Genomic DNA, 26,425 nt, shown 5'->3' with positions numbered 1-26,425 from the left:
ATATAAACTAAACTCTAAGAGAAAACGTCAGAATTGTGAGATAAAAAGTCTATAAAAAGTAATTACCTTTTTTATTGTTTTATTCCATGGCGGAAACAAGTTCCCATTCAAATTATATTACTTATAAATCAGTCTTACAGTAGTCTAATGGCAGCCTTGTCTATAGATAATCTCTGTCAGTTTTCAATGTTTTTATATAATAAAATAAAATATTGTTTGATTTTAGCAATTTTACATCATTCAATTATATATCATAATTATCAGCATTGCAACGTCTTGAATAGCCTTGACTATGAGTCATCTTTATCAGTTTTCAATGTTTTTATAAAATAAGAAACAAAAAAATATGTTTTGTTAGCAATTCTGTGTCCAAAGATCTTATTTATTATCATTAAACTATATTATTTATATATAAGCACTACATTAGTCTAACAACAGTCTTGTCAATAGATAATCTTTTCCATTTCCAATTCCAATCTTTTTTACAAATAAAATAAAAAGATAATTAAATTACATCGTCTTTATATCAGCACTTTACTGGCCAACCATTTTGCAACAGCCACTGAAATAAAAAAACAAAACAAAAACATACATATCAGTTGACAACTATCTCAGACCATAAACCGAGACCCAGCAGTGGTGCATTTAAAAGGATTGTTAAAATTAAAGTAAAAATTAAAATTCAATTACTTCATCACTCACTTGCTCACCCTCAAGTTGTTCCAAATCTGTATGAGTCTTTCTTCTGTTAAACACAAAAGAAGATATTTTGAAGAATGTCGGAGTGCCATAATATAATTTTTTCCTACAATGGAAGTTCTTTACAATAAAACGTTGTTTTTTTTGTTCAACAGAAGAAAGAAACCCGTACAGGTTTGGAACAACTTGAGGGTGAGTAAGCGATGGCAAAATGTTCATTATTTGAGGTGAACTATCCCTTTAAATGCATGTTTTCCCCTTCAAATACATAACAGACTGAATTACATAATTCTCTGACCCAAAAATACTGAACCAGGCACAGCGATGTAATGAGCGCTACACCATCACACAATTTCTAAAACATAAACAAATACAATTTGTTGTATTTTGCATTCCAAAAAATGCAGAATGACAATCCAATTGAGCGAATATTGATGATTCATGCAGTGTCAGCGAATGATACAACAAGCAAGGGGGGAAATCTTGCAGGGATGGATTTCTGAGGTCAGACTGTTCGCAGACATATGGGCGTCTCACTACGCATTTGGCTGGTTATGAAACGCCTGCAGTGTTCAGGTACAGCGCAGCTCACCCTTTCCCCCTCTATATCACTCACACACACACAAAATCGCTCTTGCTGCGGCCCACGTGACTCACAGAGCTTCGCCTGTAGCGCTGTGTAGTGGCTCTAAGTAGGCCGTTGTCTTGGAGACTGGCAGTATGGGATAGCGGCGCTGTGCACAGAATGCTAACAACCAAAGCGCCGCTTTCACACATGCTCTTGATGCTGTCGGGCTTTTCATGCATCTCCCACACCTGCTCTCTCTCCCGCTCATACTTTCTATTCTTTCATCTGAACAGTCATGAATTCTTACAGTTACATTTTTTGATACATTTTCTTGTGAGACAAATTCTTTTTCACTTTCATACAGTAACCTGCAAAAAGGGCTGATAAATAAATTCATGCTTGTTTATGCACAAAAAAAACCTAAATAACGACTTATATAGTGATGACGATTTCAAAACAAGGCATCATGAAGCTTCGAAGCGTTATGAATCAGTGAGCCGAATCATGATTCGGATCGCGTGTCAAACCGCCAAACTGCTGAAATTTGCCGATTCAAACCGCTGATTCGACTCGCTGATTCATAATGCTTCGAAGCTTCATGATGCCTTGTTTTGAAATCGTCATCACTATGTAAGTCGTTATTTAGGGTTTTTTTGCGCACAAAAACTATTCTCGCCGATTCATAAAGTTATTTTAGAACCACTGTAGTGAGATGGACTTTGTAACGACGTCTTTAGTACCTTTTAAGGGTCTTGAGAGTGTAAAGTGCCATTGTGCCAATGGAGGCCTTTCAGAGCCATCAGATTTCAACAAAAATATCTTCATTTCTGTTCCGAAGATGAACGGAGGTCTGACGGGTGTCGAACGACATGAGGGTAAGTAATTAATGACAGAATTTTCATTTTTGGGTGAACTAACCCTTTAAAGGTTAACAACAGAGCCAAAACTATTAGCCTAAATTCAGTTGCTATTTATTTTTAGGTATAATAATCAACACTCAAATAACACATTGCATGTAAACTTCACATAAGGCAGTTTTTGCATTACTTTGTAAATCGAATTATAAAATAGTTTTTTTCTCCAATTCGTTGTTGAAATATAATCATTTATACACAGTGTCTGTCATTTTCATGACAGGTTTATTTAACATGCATAAAATAATTAAGACATCCCTAACAGGTTAAGTAGAATATAATGAATATATAGGCTAATATAGTGCATACATTTAGTGAAAGAGTTGATTTTTCTAGTGCATAAAATTCTGTGGACACTGAAGGACTGCCTGAGGTAAATGTGATGCTAACATTAACGTTACATGACATTGTTTAGATTACGTAAGCAGTTATATTGACGTCTTTATGCCGTTGAAACACTGATTTAGCGATTAGACCACATATATACATGACCGCGAGTTATAATGTATCCTCAACATACCTTCAGATGGTTCTTCATGTTTATTATTTAGTAAGAGATGATCGATCGCCTTCACAGATGATCGTCATTTGAATTTCGTGATACAATGGACTGAATACTTAATATGTTCGTGTGGGAACTCGGATTGAAGTGTGTTCCGCGCTTAAAACAAGCCGACTGTGAACTGTTAAAGATTGCACTTGGAAACCCAATTGAGCAAGAAAACGGCGATTGTCGCCAAAAAGCGACAAGTTTGCAGGTGTGAAATATACAAGAATAATCCAATATTTTCAATGGTTTTCAAATTGTTTGTAATTCTGTTTCTATGATAAAAAAAATTGTCTTGTTTTAGAGCAAAAACTTAAAAAGCTAATCCTTAAAGCACAAAGACACTACTTTTTGAAACACATCAAAAATGAAAATTCTGTCATAGTATTTTTTTTTTTGCCAAGGGTATTCTGATGGTGGTTTGGAAAGTGAGAAAGGCATTGGCAAACTTTAAAGACTTCTAACTGTGTACAGTAGGCAAATGAGTTCCACAGGGGAAAGAAGGGTGGGGCACATTGTGTGCCCCCTCTGATGCCAGCAGCCAATTGCAACACTGGAATGGAGAAGCACCAAATTGCAATCTCCTCCTATTCGGAAAAGGATAAAGGTACCCTTTCAACAGACACTCCTTGTTCTGGACCTCTCCTCAAGAGAGACAAACAGTTCACCAAGTTCTGAGTCTGTCCACCAAGGATGAGACATATCAGATACACTGTAACATTCAGAGAGACAACAAAAGGTCTGAGGATCTGAGTCTACAGCTTGTGAGGCAGCAACAGATACGACCACGTTCTGAGCCTCCAGCCGGTGAGGAAAGAGACATTAACAAACACTACGTCCAGAGTTTTAGTCCAGCGAGACACTGACGACTACAGCACGCCCCGAGTCTCCATGCCAGAGAGACCAAAGCGGATTGACCAAGTCCTGAGTGTCTGGCCCACAGAAGCAGAAGACACACAGAGACATTTGCAACAAGTTTAAGCTCAGGAGAGCAAACTTTCACTTCAAGGTTCCTTTGTCTGCATGTTCCAGATTAAGGACCTTCTGCACATACTTCAAATCTATTTTACAATTGTGCCTTACTTGTGCTGATAATACAGAAGAGACTCTACAAGTTAGAAATCTCACCAATCTTTCAGATAAATCAGCTCTCCCCACTTTACATTTATTTTAAAATGATTGAACAGCCTCCTGTTTGGAGTGTTCTCAGCCAAGGTTAAAGACCTTGACTAGTGTCCCAAACTAAGGTGGTCATCTGATGTACTCATAACCACACCTTAATTACATGTGATCCAAAAATCACGTCAATGGTGACGTGAGTACCAATCACTACCTTACTAAGCGTCCTTTGATGGACGAAAGTAAAATCACTACACTACCTAATGGCTATCATCAACTGTCTGGTTACAAAGATTCTTCAGAATATCTTCTTTTGTGTAACAGAAGAAAAAAACTCATACATTTTGGGTGAACTGTCCCTTTAAGTTTCACCATCTAAACAGCTTTCTTTCAGATGCACATTTTCAATGTCACTTCAAATCCTCAGACGAGCTCGCAGACAAAAAGAGCAGCTGACCGTGGCAGGCGGATTTACGTTCAAATAAGCAAGTCCAGACCACAGCTGTAAGCAGACTCCAGAGTCCTATTTTGAGGAAACGATGGATGTGGCAATGGCAGAGGAGACAAGTGATAACACTTATTATCTGAACAAAGAAGACGGCGAGAAATCTCACGCATCTGCTTAATTGTAGCTTTCTCTCTCGTGACTTAACCAAAGGCAATAGCCAGAGTCTTCGAAAATGCATTTTGAAAGATTTTCCTTACCAAATAAGCTAGGCTTTGCGTTATGAGATGTCACTCTCTATAAATTGGATGTTCCCCCAAAGGGGTAATTTTTTAAAATTGTTGATTTTTAAATGTGACATTTGAACTCAAAATCTTGTTGGCTCATGCTCAAGCTTTCTGAGCCAAAACACAGCTGCAAACACATGCGTCCATTTCATAAAGTGTCTTGTTTCCAACCACAACAGGTGGCAGAGTATGACTTTCTATATAAGTAACACAACCTGCTCACAGCTGGGAGGAAAAGCCTTTGAGGCGGCTGAAGTCACTCAGTCACTGGGTCAGTGGGTCTACGGCAGGCAGCGTGCCAACTTCCATATCCATATTCAAGCAAGATCAATGACTAGAGTCCCTCGACTCAAGCTGAAATCAAAAGCAGCACAACTAAATTGCAAATTTTCCTTAGTAAATCTTGATTTAAGAATTCTTAGATATTTGGACTGGAAAATATCTGTGGTTTTGGTTTTTGGCAGTGTGGTTTTACCTGTGGTGATCTAAATAGACTACTCGTTAAATTAAATAAGAATATAGTTCTAACTCATTAAACTCATTCTTCACCCATTAAAACTTTTTGGTTGATGAAAGTTTTACAGATATAGTTAAATATCTATAAATTTACATCTGGGTCCCATCTCAAGCAACTCTACTGTTAGCTCAAGCTTTTGTCAAAACTGTGTTAAAAAAACATGTTAGTTATATATATACATATATATATATATATACATACAGTGAGGAAAATATATATACATACATATATATATACATACAGTGAGGAAAATAAGTATTTGAGCACCCTGCTATTTTGCAAGTTCTCCCACTTAGAAATCATGGAGGGGTCTGAAATTGTCATCGTAGGTGCATGTCCACTATGAGAGACATAATCTAAATTAAAAAAAATCCAGAAATCACAATGTATGATTTTTTAACTATTTATTTGTATGATACAGCTGCAAATAAGTATTTAAACACCTGTCTATCAGCTAGAATTCTGACCCTCAAAGATCTGTTAGTCTGCCTTTAAAATGTCCACCTCCACTCCATTTATTATCCTAAATTAGATGCACCTGTTTGAGGTCGTTAGCTGCATAAAGACACCTGTCCACCCCATACAATCAGTAAGAATCCAACTACTAACATGGCCAAGACCAAAGAGCTGTCCAAAGACACTAGAGACAAAATTGTACACCTCCACAAGGCTGGAAAGGGCTACGGGGAAATTGCCAAGCAGCTTGGTGAAAAAGGTCCACTGTTGGAGCAATCATTAGAAAATGGAAGAAGCTAAACATGACTGTCAATCTACCTCGGACTGGGGCTCCATGCAAGATCTCACCTTGTGGGGTCTCAATGATCCTAAGAAATGTGAGAAATCAGCCCAGAACTACACGGGAGGAGCTGGTCAATGACCTGAAAAGAGCTGGGACGACCGTTTCCAAGGTTACTGTTGATAATACACTGAGACGTCATGGTTTCAAATCATGCATGGCATGGAAGGTTCCCCTGCTTAAACCAGCACATGTCCAGGCCCGTCTTAAGTTTGCCAATGACCATTTGGATGATCCAAAGGAGTCATGGGAGGAAGTCATGTGGTCAGATGAGACCAAAATAGAACTTTTTGGTCATAATTCCACTAAACGTGTTTGGAGGAAGAAGAATGATGAGTACCATCCCAAGAACACCATCCCTACTGTGAAGCATGGGGGTGGTAGCATCATGCTTTGGGGGTGTTTTTCTGCACATGGGACAGGGCGACTGCACTGTATTAAGGAGAGGATGACCGGGGCCATGTATTGCGAGATTTTGGGGAACAACCTCCTTCCCTCAGTTAGAGCATTGAAGATGGGTCGAGGCTGGGTCTTCCAACATGACAATGACCCGAAGCACACACCCAGGATAACCAAGGAGTGGCTCTGTAAGAAACATATCAAGGTTCTGGCGTGGCCTAGCCAATCTCCAGACCTAAACCCAATAGAGAATCTTTGGAGGGAGCTCAAACTCCGTGTTTTTAAGCGACAGGCCAGAAACCTGACTGAACTAGAGAAGATCTGTGTGGAGAAGTGGGCCAAAATCCCTCCTGCAGTGTGTGCAAACCTGGTGAAAAACTACAGGAAACGTTTGACCTCTGTAATTGCAAACAAAGGCTACTGTACCAAATATTAACATTGATTTTCTCAGGTGTTCAAATACTTATTTGCAGCTGTATCATACAAATAAATAGTTAAAAAATCATACATTGTGATTTCTGGATTTTTTTTTTTGATTATGTCTCTCACAGTGGACATGCACCTACGATGACAATTTCAGACCCCTCCATGATTTCTAAGTGGGAGAACTTGCAAAATAGCAGGGTTTTCAAATACTTAATTTCCTCACAATCTTTCCTATTTAAAACTTGACTCACCAAGTTACATCGTGTACTAAGACCGACGTAAAATGAAAAGTTGCGATTTTCTAGACAGATATGGCAATTAACTAAACTCTCATTCCTGCGTAATAATCAAGGAACTGTGCTGCCGTACCATGGGTGCAGCGGCGCAATGATATTACACAGTGCCTGAAAATAGGCTAACTTCCATCAACATAACCTAACGTGACAACCTGCTTGCAGGAGCGTGCTGGGGACTATTTTCAGGCGCTGTGTAATATCAAACTGATTTTGTGATTATGAATGTAAGATTGACCAGAAGAATATCATCTAGATGCAGGTAATGCACTTGTTTAGTCCACCTCTCTCTCATAATACTCTCATACTACTCTGCACAATACAAGCGACTCAACATACTCAATTTCAATGAAGCGACACAACATTCCTTTCTTACTTGTTCTAAAGTGACAACTCTCTGTAGATTTTTAGCATGGTAATATATATACCAATGTTAATGTATTTGGTCTGCTGTATAGATCTGCTATGCTGCTGCAGAGCAAGTACAGGAACTTGCTACTGCCAATTCAATAATACATAGTGCTGCAGCACAAATTGCATATATCAATAACCCATTGCAGATCTATACAGGTGGAGTTGGGGAAGGTGGAGGGTTTTAGAGCAGTGGTCGGGAATCTATGGCTCGCGAGCCACATGATTTTTGTCAAAGAGCCATAAATTCCCGACCACTGCTCTAGGCCAGGTCTATATAGATAAAAAGTGAATTGAGCTCTCTTTCGTGTATTTTTAATGTAAAAAACAAAATTATGTCAAAATGTCAATTTTGACATGTATTCAAGTAACAGTCGGTTATGTAATGCTTAAATGCTCAATTAATGCATTACAATTGAACTAAACTCATTCGATTTTAGTTGACTAAATCTACTGTAGTCGACTAAAACTAGACAAAAACTAAAAACAATTCAGGTGAATAAATTACGACTAAAACTAAATGGCATTTTAGTCAAAGGACTGACTAAAACTAAATCAAAATGTGCTGTCAAAATGAACACTGATTTAATGTAAATCACTGTGATTCTCACCATTTTCAGCAAGTGGTGCCAACACCTCAAAGATCATCTCCTTCTTTTCATGTTCCACTTGCTTACGGAAGAGCCGAACCAGCTCCTCTGCAATATTTGTAGAGGCGAACTGCTCCTTACTGGACTCTGTTTGAGGATTAGTCAAAAGAGATGTGTTAGCTTTATCCAATATGTACTAATATACAGCATTTTAATATATGTAGTTAGGCAATGTGACTAAATTGAATCTGTAACTCACCAAGCTCTGCCAAGTTGCCGAAGGCAATGAGGCACATCTCTGTGAGCGCGGTGTTTTGAGAATGAACGCCCAGCAGTCTGACCAGTGTTGGGATCACACCCATGCTGATCAGCTGGGCCTGCAACGAATCTAGAGTGGAAAGAAAACACAATTGATAATATAACAGCAATTTTTTTATTAATAGTTAAAGTCCAGTATTCATCATTCTTCTGCTAATTACATTGCAAGAAAATTCATTACTAACCCCACACATCATCATCATAATAATAATAATAATAATAATAATAATAATAATAATAATAATAATGAAAAATCTCAACTTGTTTGTCTGTCTTTTCTTACAACATTGTACAATGGCAGCGATATGTTGTCAAAATGGGATTTTTACAATGAAGAAAACCGTAATCATTTGCTATTAGCCAGCTCTGACAAACGTTTGTTCTACACTGTTTTCAACTAAAACTTTTTATGTATTTTGGTACATTTACACGACAAAGGCGTTCTCAAAGTGTACGTTTTTGAAAACTATAGCGTTATCATCGCCATGTAAACTATAAAAATGTGAAATAAAATTGTTTTTTTTTCCGATACGGTTCAGTTTTTTAACACCATTGTATTAGGTTTCTCATTCAAACAAAATTGCATTGTGTTAAACTGACTTGACACAGTTGCGTTTTAGCTCAACTCAATATTTTCATTTTGAAATAACATGTTTCAGTTAAGTAGGCAGAAAATAACATTTGATGCTTGTTCAATTTACTTAAGTAAATTAAGTTAATCCAACAATTATTTTCAACCACATTACTTAATCCATTTGAGTTGAGAGTACATAAATGATTTTAGTTGTTTTAAAACTACATTATAGAAACCAGGGACAGGATTTCCCCTTCCCATCATGCTTTGCACAGGACTGGATACGGAGAGTAAATGTTGAAATAAAATGTTATTGTATGGGTTTTTTTTCATCAAGATGAAAAAATTGGGATACTAGTTCATGTTCTTTTATTTTTATATTTAAAAGAGATTCTGGTATGTTAGTGTTTTTGGAGGTTACCATTGTGGTAAAGTGTAGAGCTTGGGGTGAGGACCTGCTAATAACAATTACAGTTGTTTTAATAATAAAAAGCAACTACTTTGGGCATGCCACGGATGTAACAAAACCATCTTCTGGCTAGCCAATAAGATTTTGTAAGGTTTTCTTGTTAGATAACATTTGTAAATGTTGTAAAAATTGTATTTCACTATATAAAAACAATCAGTTAAACTGAATTACTTGTTTTTGTTTGATATAAATTTTAGAATAATTGAACTTAATAGTTTTGGACAAAATTAAGAATGTTAACCTGATTCAACTAAATGGCATTGAATTAACCTTATGTAAAAAAACGTACGTTTGCTGAAATAAACAATGTTAATTAAATTCAACATTACCCAGTTACGTGGAACCTGTTGACATAAAAAAGTTAAGTAAATCCAACATATAATTTTTTGAGTGTATGCGTATTACGTGTTCAGTCTATAGGCGTGTAGTGTTTCTTTATAAAGTGACATCGCCAACTACTGGCCTGACGGCAGAATACAGCGTTTTTTATCATTTTCGCGGATGTGTGTGAACGGGATCATTTTGACAATGTTGTCATCTGAATGCAAAAAACACAAAGGATTTTTTTTTTTTTTTTTACATTTTTAGTACATTGTTATCGTGAAAACGCACCCTTAAACTAAATTAAAAAATGTTTTAAACATTTTCAGCAACTGAAAAAAAGCTGAAATAAAATAAAATGTAATATTACATTTAAAAAATTAAAACACACACACAAAAAAAATTATATATAGCTTTTTAATTGTATCTCTGTTTTAGTACTTATTTCAGTTAGTAAATTTTTGTTTAAGTAAAACGTTTAAATAAAAAAAGTGACAAAAAATCCCTTTTAGTGAACAAAAATTGAAAAAAAAAAAAAAAAAAAAAAAAGCTGAAGGTACAATGTTGTATTTACGTATTTACGTTTACCCATAATGTACATCTAAATGTGTATTTAACATGTTTTCCAATAATTCTTTGTTTTTAATTAACACCGATCAAATTTATTTTTTTATGTGCATGACTTGATTTCTTCAGCAAGCCTTACAACTACACTGCAAAAAAATAGGCATGAAAATGAAAATATTTTCTCACTTATTATGAGTGATTTCGTCACGGTTCACATCCTGCAATTGTGTGTGTGAAACTGGTGAACTGCAGGCTGAAAGAGCCAATTCAACAGATCAAAGTAATACAGGCGGTACGTAAAATACAGCCACATTATATAATGCTCTGACATTTCATTTTTGTAAAGTGCTTTGCTGGGACTGGCACAGAAAATATATAGTCTCGACCTGAAAATGTGAAAAATAAATCAAGATCACAGTGGAACAAAGGACTGCTTAGCCATCACTTTTCATGCACAAGCACGGGTCATTCTTCCTGTGCTCAATCACACTTGTGTTCCAGCAGAAATATCTAAATGTCTTTAGAACAAATAAATCTAACTGAGAATCAAGCTTGCATAACATTTCATGATCTATTTTAGAGAATATCTTATATGAGTATGAGTATTTTGGCAGATATTTAGAATTATCTTTAGTGGATCGACTGATTTACTATATTAGTTAAGGCCGATATTTTACATTCTTAAATTATTGGCAAATTGTTTGACATAAGTGTCAGAAGCAGCTTTTATTTTGACAGCAATGGGACTTTTTTGTTTTGACAGCGCTAAGAACGCCAAAGCATGCAGGTATGTTCGCGCCATGCCGTAATTAACATAATTACAGGAAACTGACGTGTAAAAAGTCCTCACATCCTTGTAGAACTCGTAATTACAACTTGTAAACTTACATTTTCTGAGCACTTCGACTTGTACCACATGACTGCTGCAGATTCATTTTGGCATTGATAGTGTTACCATAGAAATGCATAATTCTGAAGAACAGCTCAGAGTAGAAAGTCTTGTGTTGTCATCTCATAATTATGGTAATTATGATTTGGCGATACCTCAGCATGAGCGCAGATGTGAGCAAAAATCTTTAAAACTATGCTGCGCTACATCCAGTTTGTTGCTATCATATACATGTCATATGGGTCCTGTATGTAAAATTAGCATTATTACCTTGTCTTTATTTTAAAAATAATAATAATTTCATCAGATTACTGAGTGCTAACCTGTTGGTTACAGTGTTTATTTCCTTTTTAACAATTTATTTATTTATGAAAAATAATATAATAGGATTACAGAATCAAGAAGTTACTAAAGTTACTTACAGCTTATTTTTTAAGCAAATTTTTTTCATATTGACTCATTTAATTCATTTATAATTTAGTAAATATGTCAAATAAATCTACAGCAATTGTTATGCATTTCAATTAAATAGTTTAATATCATATATATCAGCTTTATATCGACCATCCTGTTGTCTAAAATATCAGCAATGATCATCAAATAATCCATATCAGTCGACCACTACTTATTTTAAGGCAGGTGACCAAGGTGCAATTTTGGCCACGATTTGGCCGTCTGAGAAAAACTTTGCAAATCCTAAAAGATTCCTTTGATCCTAGGCTAAAATCTGAAGTCTTTGGCCCTGTCCACACGGAGACACGTTTAGCTGTATACGTAAAAAAAAATTTGTATCGTTTCGTCCACACGGATCCGGCGTTTTGGGAGCATAAAAACGCTATTTTTTGAAGACCAGTTTGTTTTTCGAGACCTTTTTCGGCGCGTCTTTGTGTTCACACCCAAGCGATTTTCACTGCCGATGCGCCGAGTAAACATGCAAATTCAGTAGATGGCGCTCCCAGTATACAAGGTGGCAAGCAGCATTAGCAGCTCATCTTCTTCTTTGTCTACTTCCTCTTCGTTGTATCAATGTGTGCTCGGCAAGACCGTTTTGTGCTAGAACGCCACCAAGTCTCCGGCAATCTCATTTCGTCGACCAGTTTTTAATGCGGCGCGTCAAAACAAAAAAACAAACCCAAGGCGTTTTGTTTTTTTCCCCATTGCCGCCCTTTGTTTAGTCACGAGGTGTTAAACGTCAGCGATAAACACGTGTGAAAATCATCCTGGTGTGAACAGGCCTTCAGAAGATTTGACTCACAGTCCTGCAGTGTGACTTCTCCTACGACCACCGTCAAATTGTATATGTTTTTCAAGACAAGCCATGACCAAAATTAACGTTAGAGATGTCTTTGTAACCAACATTTCAATCCTGCGTGTAATTCAGCTCTCCGTCACCGAACGCGTCATAGATTGATGATGCTAAACTCCGGAAGAGTTTTCTTGCGTGCGTCCGTTTTTAACACGCCTTGACTATCGTACAGTCTGACATTAATGACAACTGAGATCTCACAGTGTGACATAGTGTGGCTTACAGCGAGGATAATGTTCGTACAGTCTGACAATGAACAATCGTAAAGGACTATTATAAATCGTACAGTGTGCACCCGGCTTTAAATGTATAAATGTATGCCTTGTTTACTTTTAATAACAATAAAATTTTGCAATGCTGCTAAAAGTAAGCCCATAAGAAGCCAGTTAAAAGAGGTTTCAGTTAGTCTAGAAATGTCTCTGTGACAAACCAAAATGTGGGCGGCACCGGCACACATCTGGTGCCATCAATTTGTCGGGAAGCAGATGCTGATCAGTAAATTCAATGAAGCAAAGAGGAGATGGCAGCTGAGACAGCAGAGCACTGTGTTAAGAAGACAGCCCAGAGAAAAAGATCCGCAGTTGAACAAGGAGAAAAATGTTATTGGGTATGAGTTGAAGAAAGTATGTATAAGACATAGCCTTTAAAACATATATGAAACAGAAGTCCCTTCATCACATTTAACAAACAGTTGACAGTCCGAAATGCTTCTTCCCTCCTATAAAATTGCCTGTTATTCGCTTTATCCACCACAGAAGCTTTGCTGGTCTGAGCAAGAGGAAAATGTAAGCAACAGCTATTGGATGAATGTATCAAATGAGAAAACACAACATAACAAGCCTTGGCAGAACTGGACGCCAGCCAGAAATCATTGAGGAACTCTTGCCAGTAATCGAAGCCCAAATCACGTCAGAGAAATGTCAACCAGGGACCTGCAGAGCTCACTGATGGAGAATGAGTCATGTTTCTTAAAAGAACTATGAAGTGTTTGCATCTCATCTCAAGCTCATGTAAAATTTAAATGCTTAACTTCCCAGCGGAGCGGAGGGGTATAACACTGACAGTTGACAAACAGCAAGATTCTGCCATCACAAAACTCAATTTTACAGAATAACTGAATAACTAGTGACTCTGCAGAGCAAACAATACAAAAATGCATCCAATTAAAAGTACACTTCCGCTGTGCTAAAATAGATGATATACTAACAGCTATTTCAACAAATACATATTGATGTCTTAAGCATTTTATAAAAGCAAAAAGGCTCCAGGCTATGCTAAGTTGTGAATATAGTCACAGTTAAAGTGTTTTTACTTCACTTAATGGCCTTTAGATGTGAGTTTATAAAAAACACAGCATCCTCGGCCAACATTTTAAGAGCTGACATGCCTTGTGAAAAAAATAAGTGTAATTAAAAAGATAGTTCACCCAAAAATGGACATTCTGTCATGAATTACTCGCCCTAATGTCACTCCAAACCCTCAAGACTTTCGTTCATCTTCAGAACACAAATGAAGTTCTTTTTAATGAAATCTGAGAGATTTCTGTCCCTCCATTGACAGCTACGCAACTGACACTTCAAAGAGTTAATAAAAAGAGTCCAAAAGAGACAATCACTTTATGAAGAACAGATTTATTTTATGCTTTTATTCACATTTAAACATTGATCAGCGAACATAAACAGAAGCTCAACTGAACCTGCTTGACACGTGAGAACAAATCTCATTGGTTGCGGAAGCTCAAACGTGCTGCGTAACACGAAAATGAATCTCATTGGTTCTTGCAGAAGCTCAAACTTGATGCGTAACATTAGAATGAACCTCATTGGTTCTTCAGAATCTCAGACGTGCTGTGTAACACGAAAATGAACCTCATTGGTTCTTGCAGAAGCTCAAACGTGATGCGTAACATTAGAATGAAACTCATTGGTTCTTGTGGAAGCTCAAACGTGCTGCGTAACACGAAAATGAACCTCATTGGTTCTTGTGGAAGCTCAAACGTGCTGCATAACATTAGAATGAACCTCATTGGTTCTTGCAGAAGCTCAAACGTGATGCGTAACATTAGAATGAACCTCATTGGTTCTTCAGAATCTCAGACGTGCTGTGTAACAAGAAAATGAATCTCATTGGTTCTTGCAGAAGCTCAAACGTGATGCGTAACATTAGAATGAAACTCATTGGTTCTTGTGGAAGCTCAAACGTGCTGCGTAACACGAAAATGAACCTCATTGGTTCTTGTGGAAGCTCAAACGTGCTGCATAACATTAGAATGAACCTCATTGGTTCTTGCAGAAGCTCAAACGTGATGCGTAACATTAGAATGAACCTCATTGGTTCTTCAGAATCTCAGACGTGCTGCGTAACACGAAAATGAATCTCATTGGTTCTCGCAGAATCTCAAACGTGCTGTGTAACAAGAAAATGAATCTCATTGGTTCTTGTGGAAGCTCAAACGTGCTGCGTAACACGAAAATTAATCTCATTGGTTCTTGTGGAAGCTCAAACGTGCTGCATAACATTAGAATGAACCTCATTGGTTCTTGCAGAAGCTCTGACGTGCTGCATAACACGAAAATGAATCTCATTGGTTCTCGCAGAATCTCAGACATGCTGCGTCACATGAAAATTAATCTCATTGGTTCTTGCAGAAGCTCAAACGTGATGCGTAACATTAGAATGAACCTCATTGGTTCTTGCAGAAGCTCAGACGTGCTGCATAACACGAAAATTAATCTCATTGGTTCTCGCAGAATCTCAGACATGCTGCGTAACATGAAAATGAATCTCATTGGTTTTCGCAGAAGCTCAAATGTGCGTAACACGAGAATGAACCTCATTGGTTATCACACGTCAAGCGAACATGCTTGAGCTCCAGTTTACCACAATGTGTGAATTGATGAATGTTTATATGTGAATAAGAGACTAAATTAAATCGGTTTATCATATCGATCGTGTCTCTACTGAACATTTGGACTAAACACATGGTTTCGTTTTACGATCTCTTTATTAACTTTTTGAAGCGTCAGTTGCGTAGCTGTCTATGGAGGGACAGAAAGCTCTCAGATTTCATCAAAAAGATCTTCATTTGTGTTCTGAAGATGAACGAAAGTCTTGAGGGTTTGGAACGACATGAGGGTGAGTAAATGATGACAACTTACATTGTTGGGTGAACTATCCCTTTAAGTATATTCTTTTAAAGTAAAATATCTGCGTAATAATCGCTCTTTAAAGAGTCTGCTAAAGCGCACTTCTTTGTCACAAGGTTCAGTTCAGTGTAAAGTGTGACCAGGCATATAAAGTGTTTTCCCATGTTAAAAAATCCCTAGGTGATAAGCTTATGTGACTAGATGAGTCATTTATCTTGGTGGCTTGTAAACATGATGACAGGATTTAAGTTAGAACACATACACTTTGCAAGGAAAGGCAATCTGTTACAAGACACAACATTTGAGTGAAACAGAGATGAGAGAAAGAAAAAGGCTGTGGTTCAAAACAGCGTGAGTGTGATATTCAGCAATAATAAGCAGCCCACTGGCTGTTCTCGTCCATTAAATTCATATCTGACTATTTATTTTCATCAGGAAACCGAAAAATGAAAATTCCTGACCTAAATTTGTTGATTTGCCCTAGCCTCTGGATGCGAGGTGTAATGGATCGAAAAAAGCTATTACCATTTCAAGCCTTGCTGGCAAACAGGGATGAAGGAAGCAGGGCTTGGCCTGTCCATCAATTATTCAAGAGCATCAAGTCACAAAGATGTAAATACACTGCCTGCATTCCCTTAAATATTTAACAATGCACTGCGTTGCTGCAAAACGCAAGGCCAGAGCCTTATGTAACCTCCTGGGCTTGCGTTTTACAACTGATAGAGACGCTCGAAACTGTAGAATCTGTTCACTTGTATGTAATGCATCCTCTGTGAACTATTCTTTTAAAGGTGAAGTGTGTCATTTTTTCCAATGTTAAAATCCTAGTTTGAAATGCAGAAACAATCAAAAAATTGCTCTATTTGTTTAAGCAGTCCAAACTTGGCGAAGGTTATTCCATTGATCTCAATGGCAGTTGCTCGGCTGGCGTATTCAGCAGCGCAAATAGAAAACCTGCATGCTGCCTTCTCTTATCAAGGGGACTGATTGGTTGATTGAACCTCAAGAACGTGCCAATTAAAAGTTTGCATTTTTATGCATATAGAATTTAATTTTTTGTCAGAAAACACAGCTACTTTTGAAAATAAAATAAAATTTGTTTAATAAAAAATGTGTTTATAATTTATTTATTTTTTAAATTAAATAATATTCAAATTATGTTAACACAGTAGTGGCCAAAAGTAATGTCCAGCCTAGGAAGATTGACATCACCATTTATTCAAATATTATTAAAAAGTTGTTGAAGATTTTGTAAACATATTGCATATTTGTGCTTGGAATCATTTTTGACCAGGCTGTCATACAAATAAATTATGAATATGAACACATACAAAAACATGAGAGAACCAACAAATATTAATATCTGATTATTTTGCAGTTGATGGTATACTTTTTCCTGTGAGCTTTTTGTTTTTCTATTATTTTTAAAAGTAGCAGTAGTTTGCTTATTTGCCAAATACAGTGTCTATAAGTTGATATTCTAATATTTTTTACCCCCCCAAGCACATTTTACCAATTCCAAACCACATCAATCTTAACAACTATTATTCATTTTGTATAAAATCATTTATAAGTGATACAATTTTGGAATTTCTAGTATTGCATTAGAATTGCATCCTCCTCATGGGCATTTCATAATTTTTTACTTTTCAGTGCAAGTTAAATCTCTTTTTAGGCCCATTTGACCTGAATACTATAAAAGAGTTATTAAGTTTGATGTGGTTCAGAATAGGTAAAATGTGCTTGGAAAACAATATGACTATGACCAGAATTGCCTTGGATTATAATTATGCATGCACTGTAATTTTGTCAGATAAACACCTCAAGCAAGTTTAGGGTTTTGCTTTTCCTTCATATTTAAAATATTTTAAAGTATTTAAATATTTTGATCATTTAATCGAACTTATGAAGTCACAAAAACAAATACCCCTCCGAACATCACTTTTGGCCACTACTGTATGTACTTTTGCATTTAGTTTAGATACGGAAAGTGGCAAAATTAGACAATATTTATTAGGGATGGTGAGTAAAAAAAAAATCTAGACAGCTGAAGTCACAATATTGCTAAAAATGTACATCTCCACCATCTGCAAAGGACATGAAAGCTAGTCACCAAACAAAAGCAGCAGCATGTGACCATTTAGCAAACCTAACATGTCAAATCAGTGAAAGACATTAGAATCAGAATAAATAAGAGAAGTGAAACAGGCTTTCTTAGAGTGGTCCCCTACAGATATTACCGTTAATGTTCAACCGTGAGGTATTACGGTGCTAGTCAGAAAATCGAATGTGCATATCACGAATGAGAGTTGCCATATCTATGTAGAACTGATTAACATGTGAATAATTTAGTGAACATCTCAGACTATACCAATAAGGGACCATTCAAAATATCGCCTTCTTGGTTTGGGGGAATTGGTCATTACCATTATCATTGCTATAGTTCATCAGCATGCCACAAAAGACAGTCAAGAGCTTCCCGGTGGCCGGGTCAGTGCTTTCGGCCAGAGACTTAATGTGCTCTGCAACTATCTGACCACCACCCGCTGCGTCAACTGCACTTCTGCCCTCATCTGCAAAACAAAGAGGTCACATAAAAAAGAAATAAACAATAAAAAAGGCAACAAATGACACAAAGAAACAGCAACCTGAAACACAATGACAGAGAAGAGGGCGTTAAATGAATAGTTCATGCTTTCCAGAACGATTCAAATGATCCAGTCACAGAATTTTCCTTTTTGGGTGAACTATTCCTTTAACGGAGGGACAGGTTGGGATGCATGAATGCATCCATATGAAATGTAATATGACAACTGATAATGTTTCTTGGAGAATACAAGAAAAATAACTTAAGATAAAAGAACCACAAATGAGATCAAAAAGCATCTGCTGAAAATGCATATTACACCAGCACAGGATTTGTTTACAGCTGTAAAGTTGAGGTGCAGACATAACTAAAGCCATAGCAGAGTCCAAAGACCAGAAGTGCAGTGGAAGCACAGCAAAATCCAGACTGCATTGGCCCCACTAACATGGGAAGGTGTTAAAAGATCCACAGAGACACCTAGGTTCAGCAGAGTTGACGGTAGCCATTGACTTCCATAGTATTTTTTATTAAGTCAATGGCTACCGTCAACTGTCTGGTTCTCAACATTCTTCAAAATATCTTCTCTTGTGTTCAACAGAAGTAGGGCTGTGACGGTGGCAGTTTTTTTTACCACCGCGGTGGTAATGGATCAACTACCGGTGGTGGCGCGGTAGTTGAGGGGGCAGGTACACGTACACGTACACGTACACGTACACGTACACGTACACACACACACACACACACACACACACACACACACACACACACACACACACACACACACACACACACACACACACACACACACACACACACACACACACACACACACACACACACACACACACACACACACACACACACACACACACACACACACACACACACACACACACACACACACACACACACACACACACACACACACACACACACACACACACACACACACACACACACCTCTGGAAAAAATTAAGAGACCACTTAACATTGATTTCTGAACTTGGAGTGGTCTCTTAATTTGTTCCAGAGCTGTACATACATACATACATACATACATACATACATATATACACACACACCTCAATTAAATAGCCTGCATTTTGAAAATAAAAATATAAACGAGGCTCAAACATCCATTCTGTCACCTTTGGCTAAGCTTGCTCAGTTGGAGACACTACATTTTTCAACTAAATATCCAAATAAATCTAATTAGTAAACTAAATTAACCATATAAACTATATTACTGATCTGCCCACATTGTTACTGTATGATAATTTAAATGAGCTAGATGACATCACCATTTTCTTCAGAGCGGCTGTACGGCCGAATACAATTCTGTTGCATTATTTTCCTGTTTAACACTGTGAAGCTGCTTTGAAACAATCTGCATTGAAGGCTGCAAAGTTTTGGAAGTGATTTATTGAAATAGTAATGTATTAAAGCAATGTAAAGGCAGACTAATAGATTGAAAATATTCGTTGCAAAATATTTTTGAAATTCTAAATAATCTTAAATGTCTCCCTGTACACGGCTGTTGTGGAGCCGTTAGTCTACATCTGCACTTTAATAGAGCACCCTCAGTGATACCTGTAGGCATAATAGGCCAAAGATAAGATGGCCAAATTATTATTATTATTATTATATATACCATTTTTTTTTACATTTACATTTTTGGTTTTTTATGTTAAAAAATGTTCAGTGTTAAATAAATATTTTTAAATTGTAGTTTTGTAATTAATTTTTCTTTAAAAAAAATATATAGTATTATGCAATGGTGAAAATATTAGCAAAATAAAAGGATTTTTTTTTTTTAAACGTGTTCGGTATTCCGCTTCGGCCAAGAATTTTCATTTCGGTGCATTCCTATTCTCCACAGAGGTGCGTCATCTGCCGCTTTGCGCTGAAAGGGATGTGGGACACAAGCAGGAAAGAGAGCCACGCTTTTCTAATATCTTCATGTTTTCTCCTGATGTTCCAAAAACTGACACTTGTAGTAAAAGGTGTGAAGAGTGAAATGATCTTCCGCAGGGTCAAGAACTATAGGCTGTGTTTGATAATGCGCTACGAGAGAAAGCGAACATAAAAATCTCCAGCGTGTATGAAATGCGCTAAACACATAAACTTGACGCACCTTAAGTCTAATACAAGCACAAACTGTGTTAAATAGAATTTGAAGTAAAATGTATCTGTCCTACACTGCTTTCTACTTTACCACAATAAATGATGCAAATATAGCCTACTCCTAATTAAAAGCAAACAAAAGGAAGAAACGTTTAATCCCCTGTGAGAGACATAAATGAACATTTGGGAAAATAAATGAGAGATTCCATGTCCAGCAGGATAAAATGGAGTAAGCCTATTGTTAAATTCGTGGAAAATCAGGTGACCAGATCGCAAAACGCAGGCAAAGTTTAAATTTAGCTCTCCTCACAAAGCTTACCTCTCTCCTTCGGCATGAATCTATATGTTTCCATGGCTGTGATGTAACTTTTAATTGCGAACCTATTATTTACTTTGTAAATAAAGCTTTGTGCTTCACTCATGTTATAATATTCACGTAAAAACAGAATTCACATTATAAAAAAAAAGGATTTTGGCCGACCAGCGCAGGTGATACTCCGGTGGTGCGGTTGTCATGTTTACCGGCACAGCCCTAAACAGTAGAAAGACACTCATACAGGTTTGGAACAACTTGAGGGTGAGTAGATGACACAATTTTCATTTTGGGGTGAACTATCGCTTTAAAATGTATAATTACTGTAACACTGAAACCTTAAAAATAGAGTGCAACCAAAAACTGCCATCTCATGTAACTCCATTCGCTCCTATTCTAGTGTCCTACTTTACAACACCATTTGACTACATAAAAGTGATTCATGAATCACAAATCTGCAGTTTACAGCACAAAATACTGTCCTATACACCAGCGATAAATATTTAAGCTATGTATAGCTACGCTTTCCAGTAAGCTCTGAGAACAGATGACAGTATTTGTATGTCAGATATGAGTCAGCTCAGTTGGTATGAACAATGTTTCAGGTTTGTTTACACTGGTGCTTGCCCACGCAAAGTCTACAACAACTGCCAACTATCACACAAATCAGGAAGAGAGAGGGAAAAAGGAGTGAGAAAGTGATTTAAATGCAACAAAACAAAGTAAAAGATCAGAAAACGGAAAACAAAGACATTGAAAGATTTCCAAACGCTGTATTTTAGTGGTTTTGGATGCTTGTGTAGTGAAAAAGACAACTATTGCGTGGGGTTCCCTAGTCAATGATGCCCTTGAGTGAAATGCATGACTGTCCGTTGATATGTGTCATCTTTATCAAAGGGTCAGGGCCATCTGGGATCAAGTTCAGCTGCCCCGTCAATCAGCTTCATCATTAAAACCATCTGTGTCCATTTGCCAAGAGCTCTTAATGCAGTGTCATGTTTGTCTTTTTATTAGTAACCACATAAATAATCAACTGTTAATATTTGTAAAACAGTTATTATAAGTTATTACTTAATTGCTAGTAGTTTAAATCTACTATATATATTACTACTATTTAATATGTATATATCTACTATATATACATATTAAATCATTTCTAATTAGAGAACATTTGAACAGTTTAACTAGCTTGATCTCTATAAATGTACCAATCTCATTGACTAAAGCCGGGTGCACACTGTGCGGTTTATAATAGTCCTTTACGATTGTTCATTGTCAGACTGTACAAACATGATCCTCGCTGTAAGCCATGTCACACTGTAAGATCTCAGTTGTCAAAGCGTGTTAAAAACGGACGCACGCACGCAAGAAAACTCGTCCGGAGTTGTATATCATCAATCAATGTTGCGTTCGGTGACGGAGAGCTGCATTACACGCGGGATTGAAATGGGGGCTACAAAGAAATCTCTAACCTTAATTTTGGTCATGGCTTGTCTTGAAAAATGAAGACAATTTGACGGTCGTCATTGGAGGTCACACTGCAGGATTGTGAGTCAAATCTTCTGATACTGCTATAATTTCGTCTGAGGTCAAATTCGATCGCAGCGGTCATCAATCGGCTGTCAGTGAACATGTCAAACTAATGATCAAAGGAATCTTTTAGGATTTGCAAAATGTGTCTAAGACAGCCAAATCGTGGCCAAAATCATACCCGGCTTAAGCCATTTTCCCAATCTTTTTGTCTTATTTATTCGAAATTATGAGATACTATGTCAATCATAAAATATAAAAAGTCAAAATTAGAAATTAAAGGGTTAGTTCACCCAAAAATGAAAATTCTATCATTAATTACTTACCTTCATGTCGTTCGACACCCGTAAGACCTCTGTTCATCTTCGGAACATGAATGAAGATATTTTAGTGTAAATCCGATGGCTCAGAAAGGCCTCCATTGGCACAATGCACTTTACACTCTCAAGACCCATAAAAGGTACTAAAGACGTCGTTACAACGTCCATCTCGCCACAGTGGTTCTATAATAATTTTATGAATCGACGAGAATAGTTTTTGTGTGCAAAAAAAACCTAAATAACGACTTATATAGTGATGACCGATTTCAAAACAAGGCATCATGAAGCTTCGAAGCGTTATGAATCAGTGAGTCGAATCATGATTCGGACCGCGTGTCAAACCACCAAACTGCTGAAATCACGTGACTTTGGCGATCCAAACCGCTGAATTGACTCGCTGATTCATAACGCTTCGAAGCTTCATGATGCAGTGTTTTGAAATCGGTCATCACTATATAAGTCGTTATTTAGGTTTTTTTTTGCGCACAAAAAATATTCTCGTCGCTTCATAAAGTTATTGTAGAACCACTGTAGTGAGATGGACTTTGTAATGACGTCTTTAGTACCTTTTATGGGTCTTGAGAGTGTAAAGTGCATTGTGCCAATGGAGGCCTTTCAGAGCCATCGGATTTCAACTAAAATATCTTTCATTTGTGTTCTGAAGATGAACGGAGGTCTTACGGGTGTCGAACGACATGAGAGGAAGTCATTAATGACAGAATTTTCATTTTTGGGTGAACTAACCCTTTAAGTTTTTTTTATTTTATTTAATGGAATTATTATGATTTAGCTAATTATTTTTCTTATGTGGTGGCAATTGACTTCCATACATGTTTGGTAAAAACAACTGCACAAAAAAAAGAAAGAAATAGACAAATTCAATGTTTTAAAGGTGAACTGTTAAAAATGATGAGCACTCACATTAGATGAAGACTCATATTAGTTGCCCAATAAAACTTTCTTGTGTTCTTGTTTTTCCTGTTGAAACAGGAAGTTTGAGCGGTGCATATTGATGCGCTCGCCCCTCTTTTTTAAAATAGGCCTCACAGCCATGGACCATGTTTGCTACTTGTTGATTGGTTACAGGTTGCATTAGGGGAGAGACATTATTGCTCTGAAATAGAGAGTATATGATTGGAGAAAAATCTGTGCAGTGCAGGATGGATGAGTCAGCAATATTTTTGGACTGTACATTTTAAAGGTCCCATGGCATGAAATTTTCATTTTATGAGGTATTTCAACATTAATATGAGTTCCCTTAGCCTGAATATTGTCCCCAAGTGGATAGAAATGTTGATCGGTGTAAAACCGAGTTCTGGCTGTCTTTCTCTGCCTTTGAGAAAATGACAAGCCAGACGAGCCAATCCTGAAGTCTCCTGGTTTGACGTCCAAGCAGGAACGGTTCCCTCCCTTTCCTCCGCCCAGAGCATCTGTCACGCCCATGCAAACACTCGAGAGATCATGGGTTGTTAACGAGTGAATGCTGGCAGTTTCTCAGTGTTTGGATGTACAAATGAAAACAGAAGTCTTTTTTCAGTTCCTTCTGATCTGTGATCAGTGATTTCTTATGTGTAGCTAATTATTTATTATTCGTGCACACACTGCGGCTTCTCTCTCTCCCGACAGAGCGGTGTTTTCGTGTTTTTTATCTTGTGAGTCAGTGTTTTTGTACGTCCTCGTCGCGTCTATCTGTTCTTAAATGTGCATACAGTCAGGAGTTTCTGCTTAACATCGGCAGAGCCACATCTTTAGAGATAAACCTCACGCACGCCGAAGCTCGGCCTTCAACATCCCCGACCCCCAGTACTGCATCTGGCCCACAGCGGAGGCACCAAACGCGGCGTGAGATGAAGGGGGGTAAGCGTGAGGGTATCCGGCTAGGCTAGCCAGCTTTCCCCACAATAAACTGGATTACATTCAATTACTGCTGTTGTGTCTTTGTTTGCGCTGTGTAAGTTACTCAATGCGCGTCACTGACGCTTTTCATATGATTGGAACATATCTAGAAATAATGCTTTAATCAAACTTACTAACTCGTTCATCTCGCTGTAATGGTACATTGCATGTGTTACAAAGTTGGTAGAACAATGATGAAGACGGACTCGGCGTGACTGGGACTCGTGTTTATTCAGAACTCTGAGATACAAACACAATAAACTCGCGCTGACAGACAGCGCTCTCATAACTCAGTAGTTACTATAAATAACTTTGTTAGCAATCGCTCCGTCTCCGTGATGTCCGGTTCGCGAACGAATCATTCTTTTGAATCGGTTCTTTTTAGTGAACCGAACCAGTTCACCAAATCGGACTGAATCGTTCTAAACGGTTCGCGTCTCGAGTCAGCGCTGATCCATAATTTACTAAAGTTACTAACTTTCTGACATGAGTGACAGCCCCTCCGACTAGAAATAAACTAATAACCTGAAGTATATTCTAGTAACTACAACAGTTCACCCTGAACTGAGACATGCTGAGAGAACTGATGAGAAGTGAACTCAGGTCCATCCGTCTCTCTGGCAGCAGCTCGTGCCTCGTAGACCTCGTTAAACCACGCCCCCTCCGCTCATTTCAAATGCAAAGATGTCAGCCAATCACAACAGTGGGCGTTTTTACTGAAGTCTCACAGCAGACACGCCTCTTGAAACAGCGCATTCAGCCACAGGGCAAACAGCAGTATAGACCAGGGGTGTCCAAACTTTTTTAAAAGGGGGCCGGATTCGATGTTGTGGACATACCCGGGGGCCGGTTCCTTTTCTATTATATATATATATATATATATATATATATATATATATATATATATATATATATATATATATATATATATATATATATATATATATATATATATATATATATATATATATATATATATATATATATATATATATATATATATATATATATATATTTGACAAAAGCTTGAGCTGACAGTAGAGTAGCTTGAGATAGGACACAGGAAATTTATAGATATTTAACAATATCTGTAAAACTTTCATCAACCAAAAAGTTTTAATGGGTTAAATTTTTATATTATTACGGAGTTAGAACTCTATTCTTATTTAAATTTAATAAGTGCTCTATTTAGATCACCACAGGTAAAACCACACTAAAAAACATGCTTTTTTCCAGTCCAAATATCAAAAAATTCTTATATCAAGATGCTTTTACTAAGGAAAATTACATATTTTTTCTTAATTCCTGGGGGGAAAAATCTAAATGAATTGAGTTTTTGCTTGAAACAAACTAAATTATCTGCCAATGGATTAGAAAAATAATCTTCCAAAATCTTCCTTAAAGATTCCAAACAGAAACATTATTTTTCCTACCCCATTGGCAGATATATTTGCTTGTTTTAAACAAAAACTCACTTCAATTTAATTTTATTTTCCAGAAAACAAGAACAAATATCTAATCATTTAACTTATCTCGTAACATCTTGATTTAAGAATTTTTTGATATATTTAGACTAGAAACAGGACAAAAATACTAAATGACAGCATTTTTTGCAGCGCACACAAGGCAAAAAGTAATACACATATATATATATATATTTCTATATCTAGAATGGTATTTAGTTTAACTGGATTTAAATTAAATCAAATCACAGAGAGATTCAGTACCGGAGACCTCTGTGCCGAACTCGAACACTTCTCATTGGCTGTTTAGTGGGCGCGTGATCGAGACACTCAGCAGGTAAACACATTTGTTCAGAGTCAGAGCTCGCGAGATGCTCAGAGCATAAGCAGCGCTGTTTCGTTCCGCTCTGGGCGCTGTTTCCCTGGCCTAAAGTCTAGTACTGCCACCTTGCGGTGACATCGTGAAACTGCATGATTTGTAAATGATCCGTGGCGGGCCACATATAATACATTTTAATAGACGCGCTGCGGGCCGTTTGAAATTCATCCCCGGGCCGCATTTGGCCCGCGGGCCGGACTTTGGACACCCCT

General features: G+C 37.2%; 1 protein-coding gene across 4 annotated transcripts in view; it reads right to left on the bottom strand.

Annotated features, from left to right (window-relative positions):
* The window catches only part of rap1gds1 (RAP1, GTP-GDP dissociation stimulator 1), a 73,921-nt gene that overhangs the window by 22,033 nt on the left and 25,463 nt on the right, over nt 1–26,425 (bottom strand). For 2 of the 4 annotated variants that reach the window (XM_079810712.1, XM_079810713.1), the window contains exons 5-7: nt 18,028–18,174; nt 8,271–8,399; nt 8,033–8,158 (exon numbers count right to left, since the gene is read on the bottom strand). In XM_079810712.1, coding sequence (XP_079666838.1) covers nt 8,033–8,158; nt 8,271–8,399; nt 18,028–18,174 — 402 coding nt within the window. The remainder of the gene's footprint in view (nt 1–8,032; nt 8,159–8,270; nt 8,400–18,027; nt 18,175–26,425) is intronic. The other 2 variants (XM_079810715.1, XM_079810714.1) reach the window with 1 other exon arrangement.

The sequence above is a fragment of the Gobio gobio genome (assembly GCF_949357685.1).
Source record: "Gobio gobio genome assembly, chromosome: 2".
Lineage (NCBI taxonomy): Eukaryota > Metazoa > Chordata > Actinopteri > Cypriniformes > Gobionidae > Gobio > Gobio gobio.
This window is presented reverse-complemented; position numbering and strand designations above follow the sequence as displayed.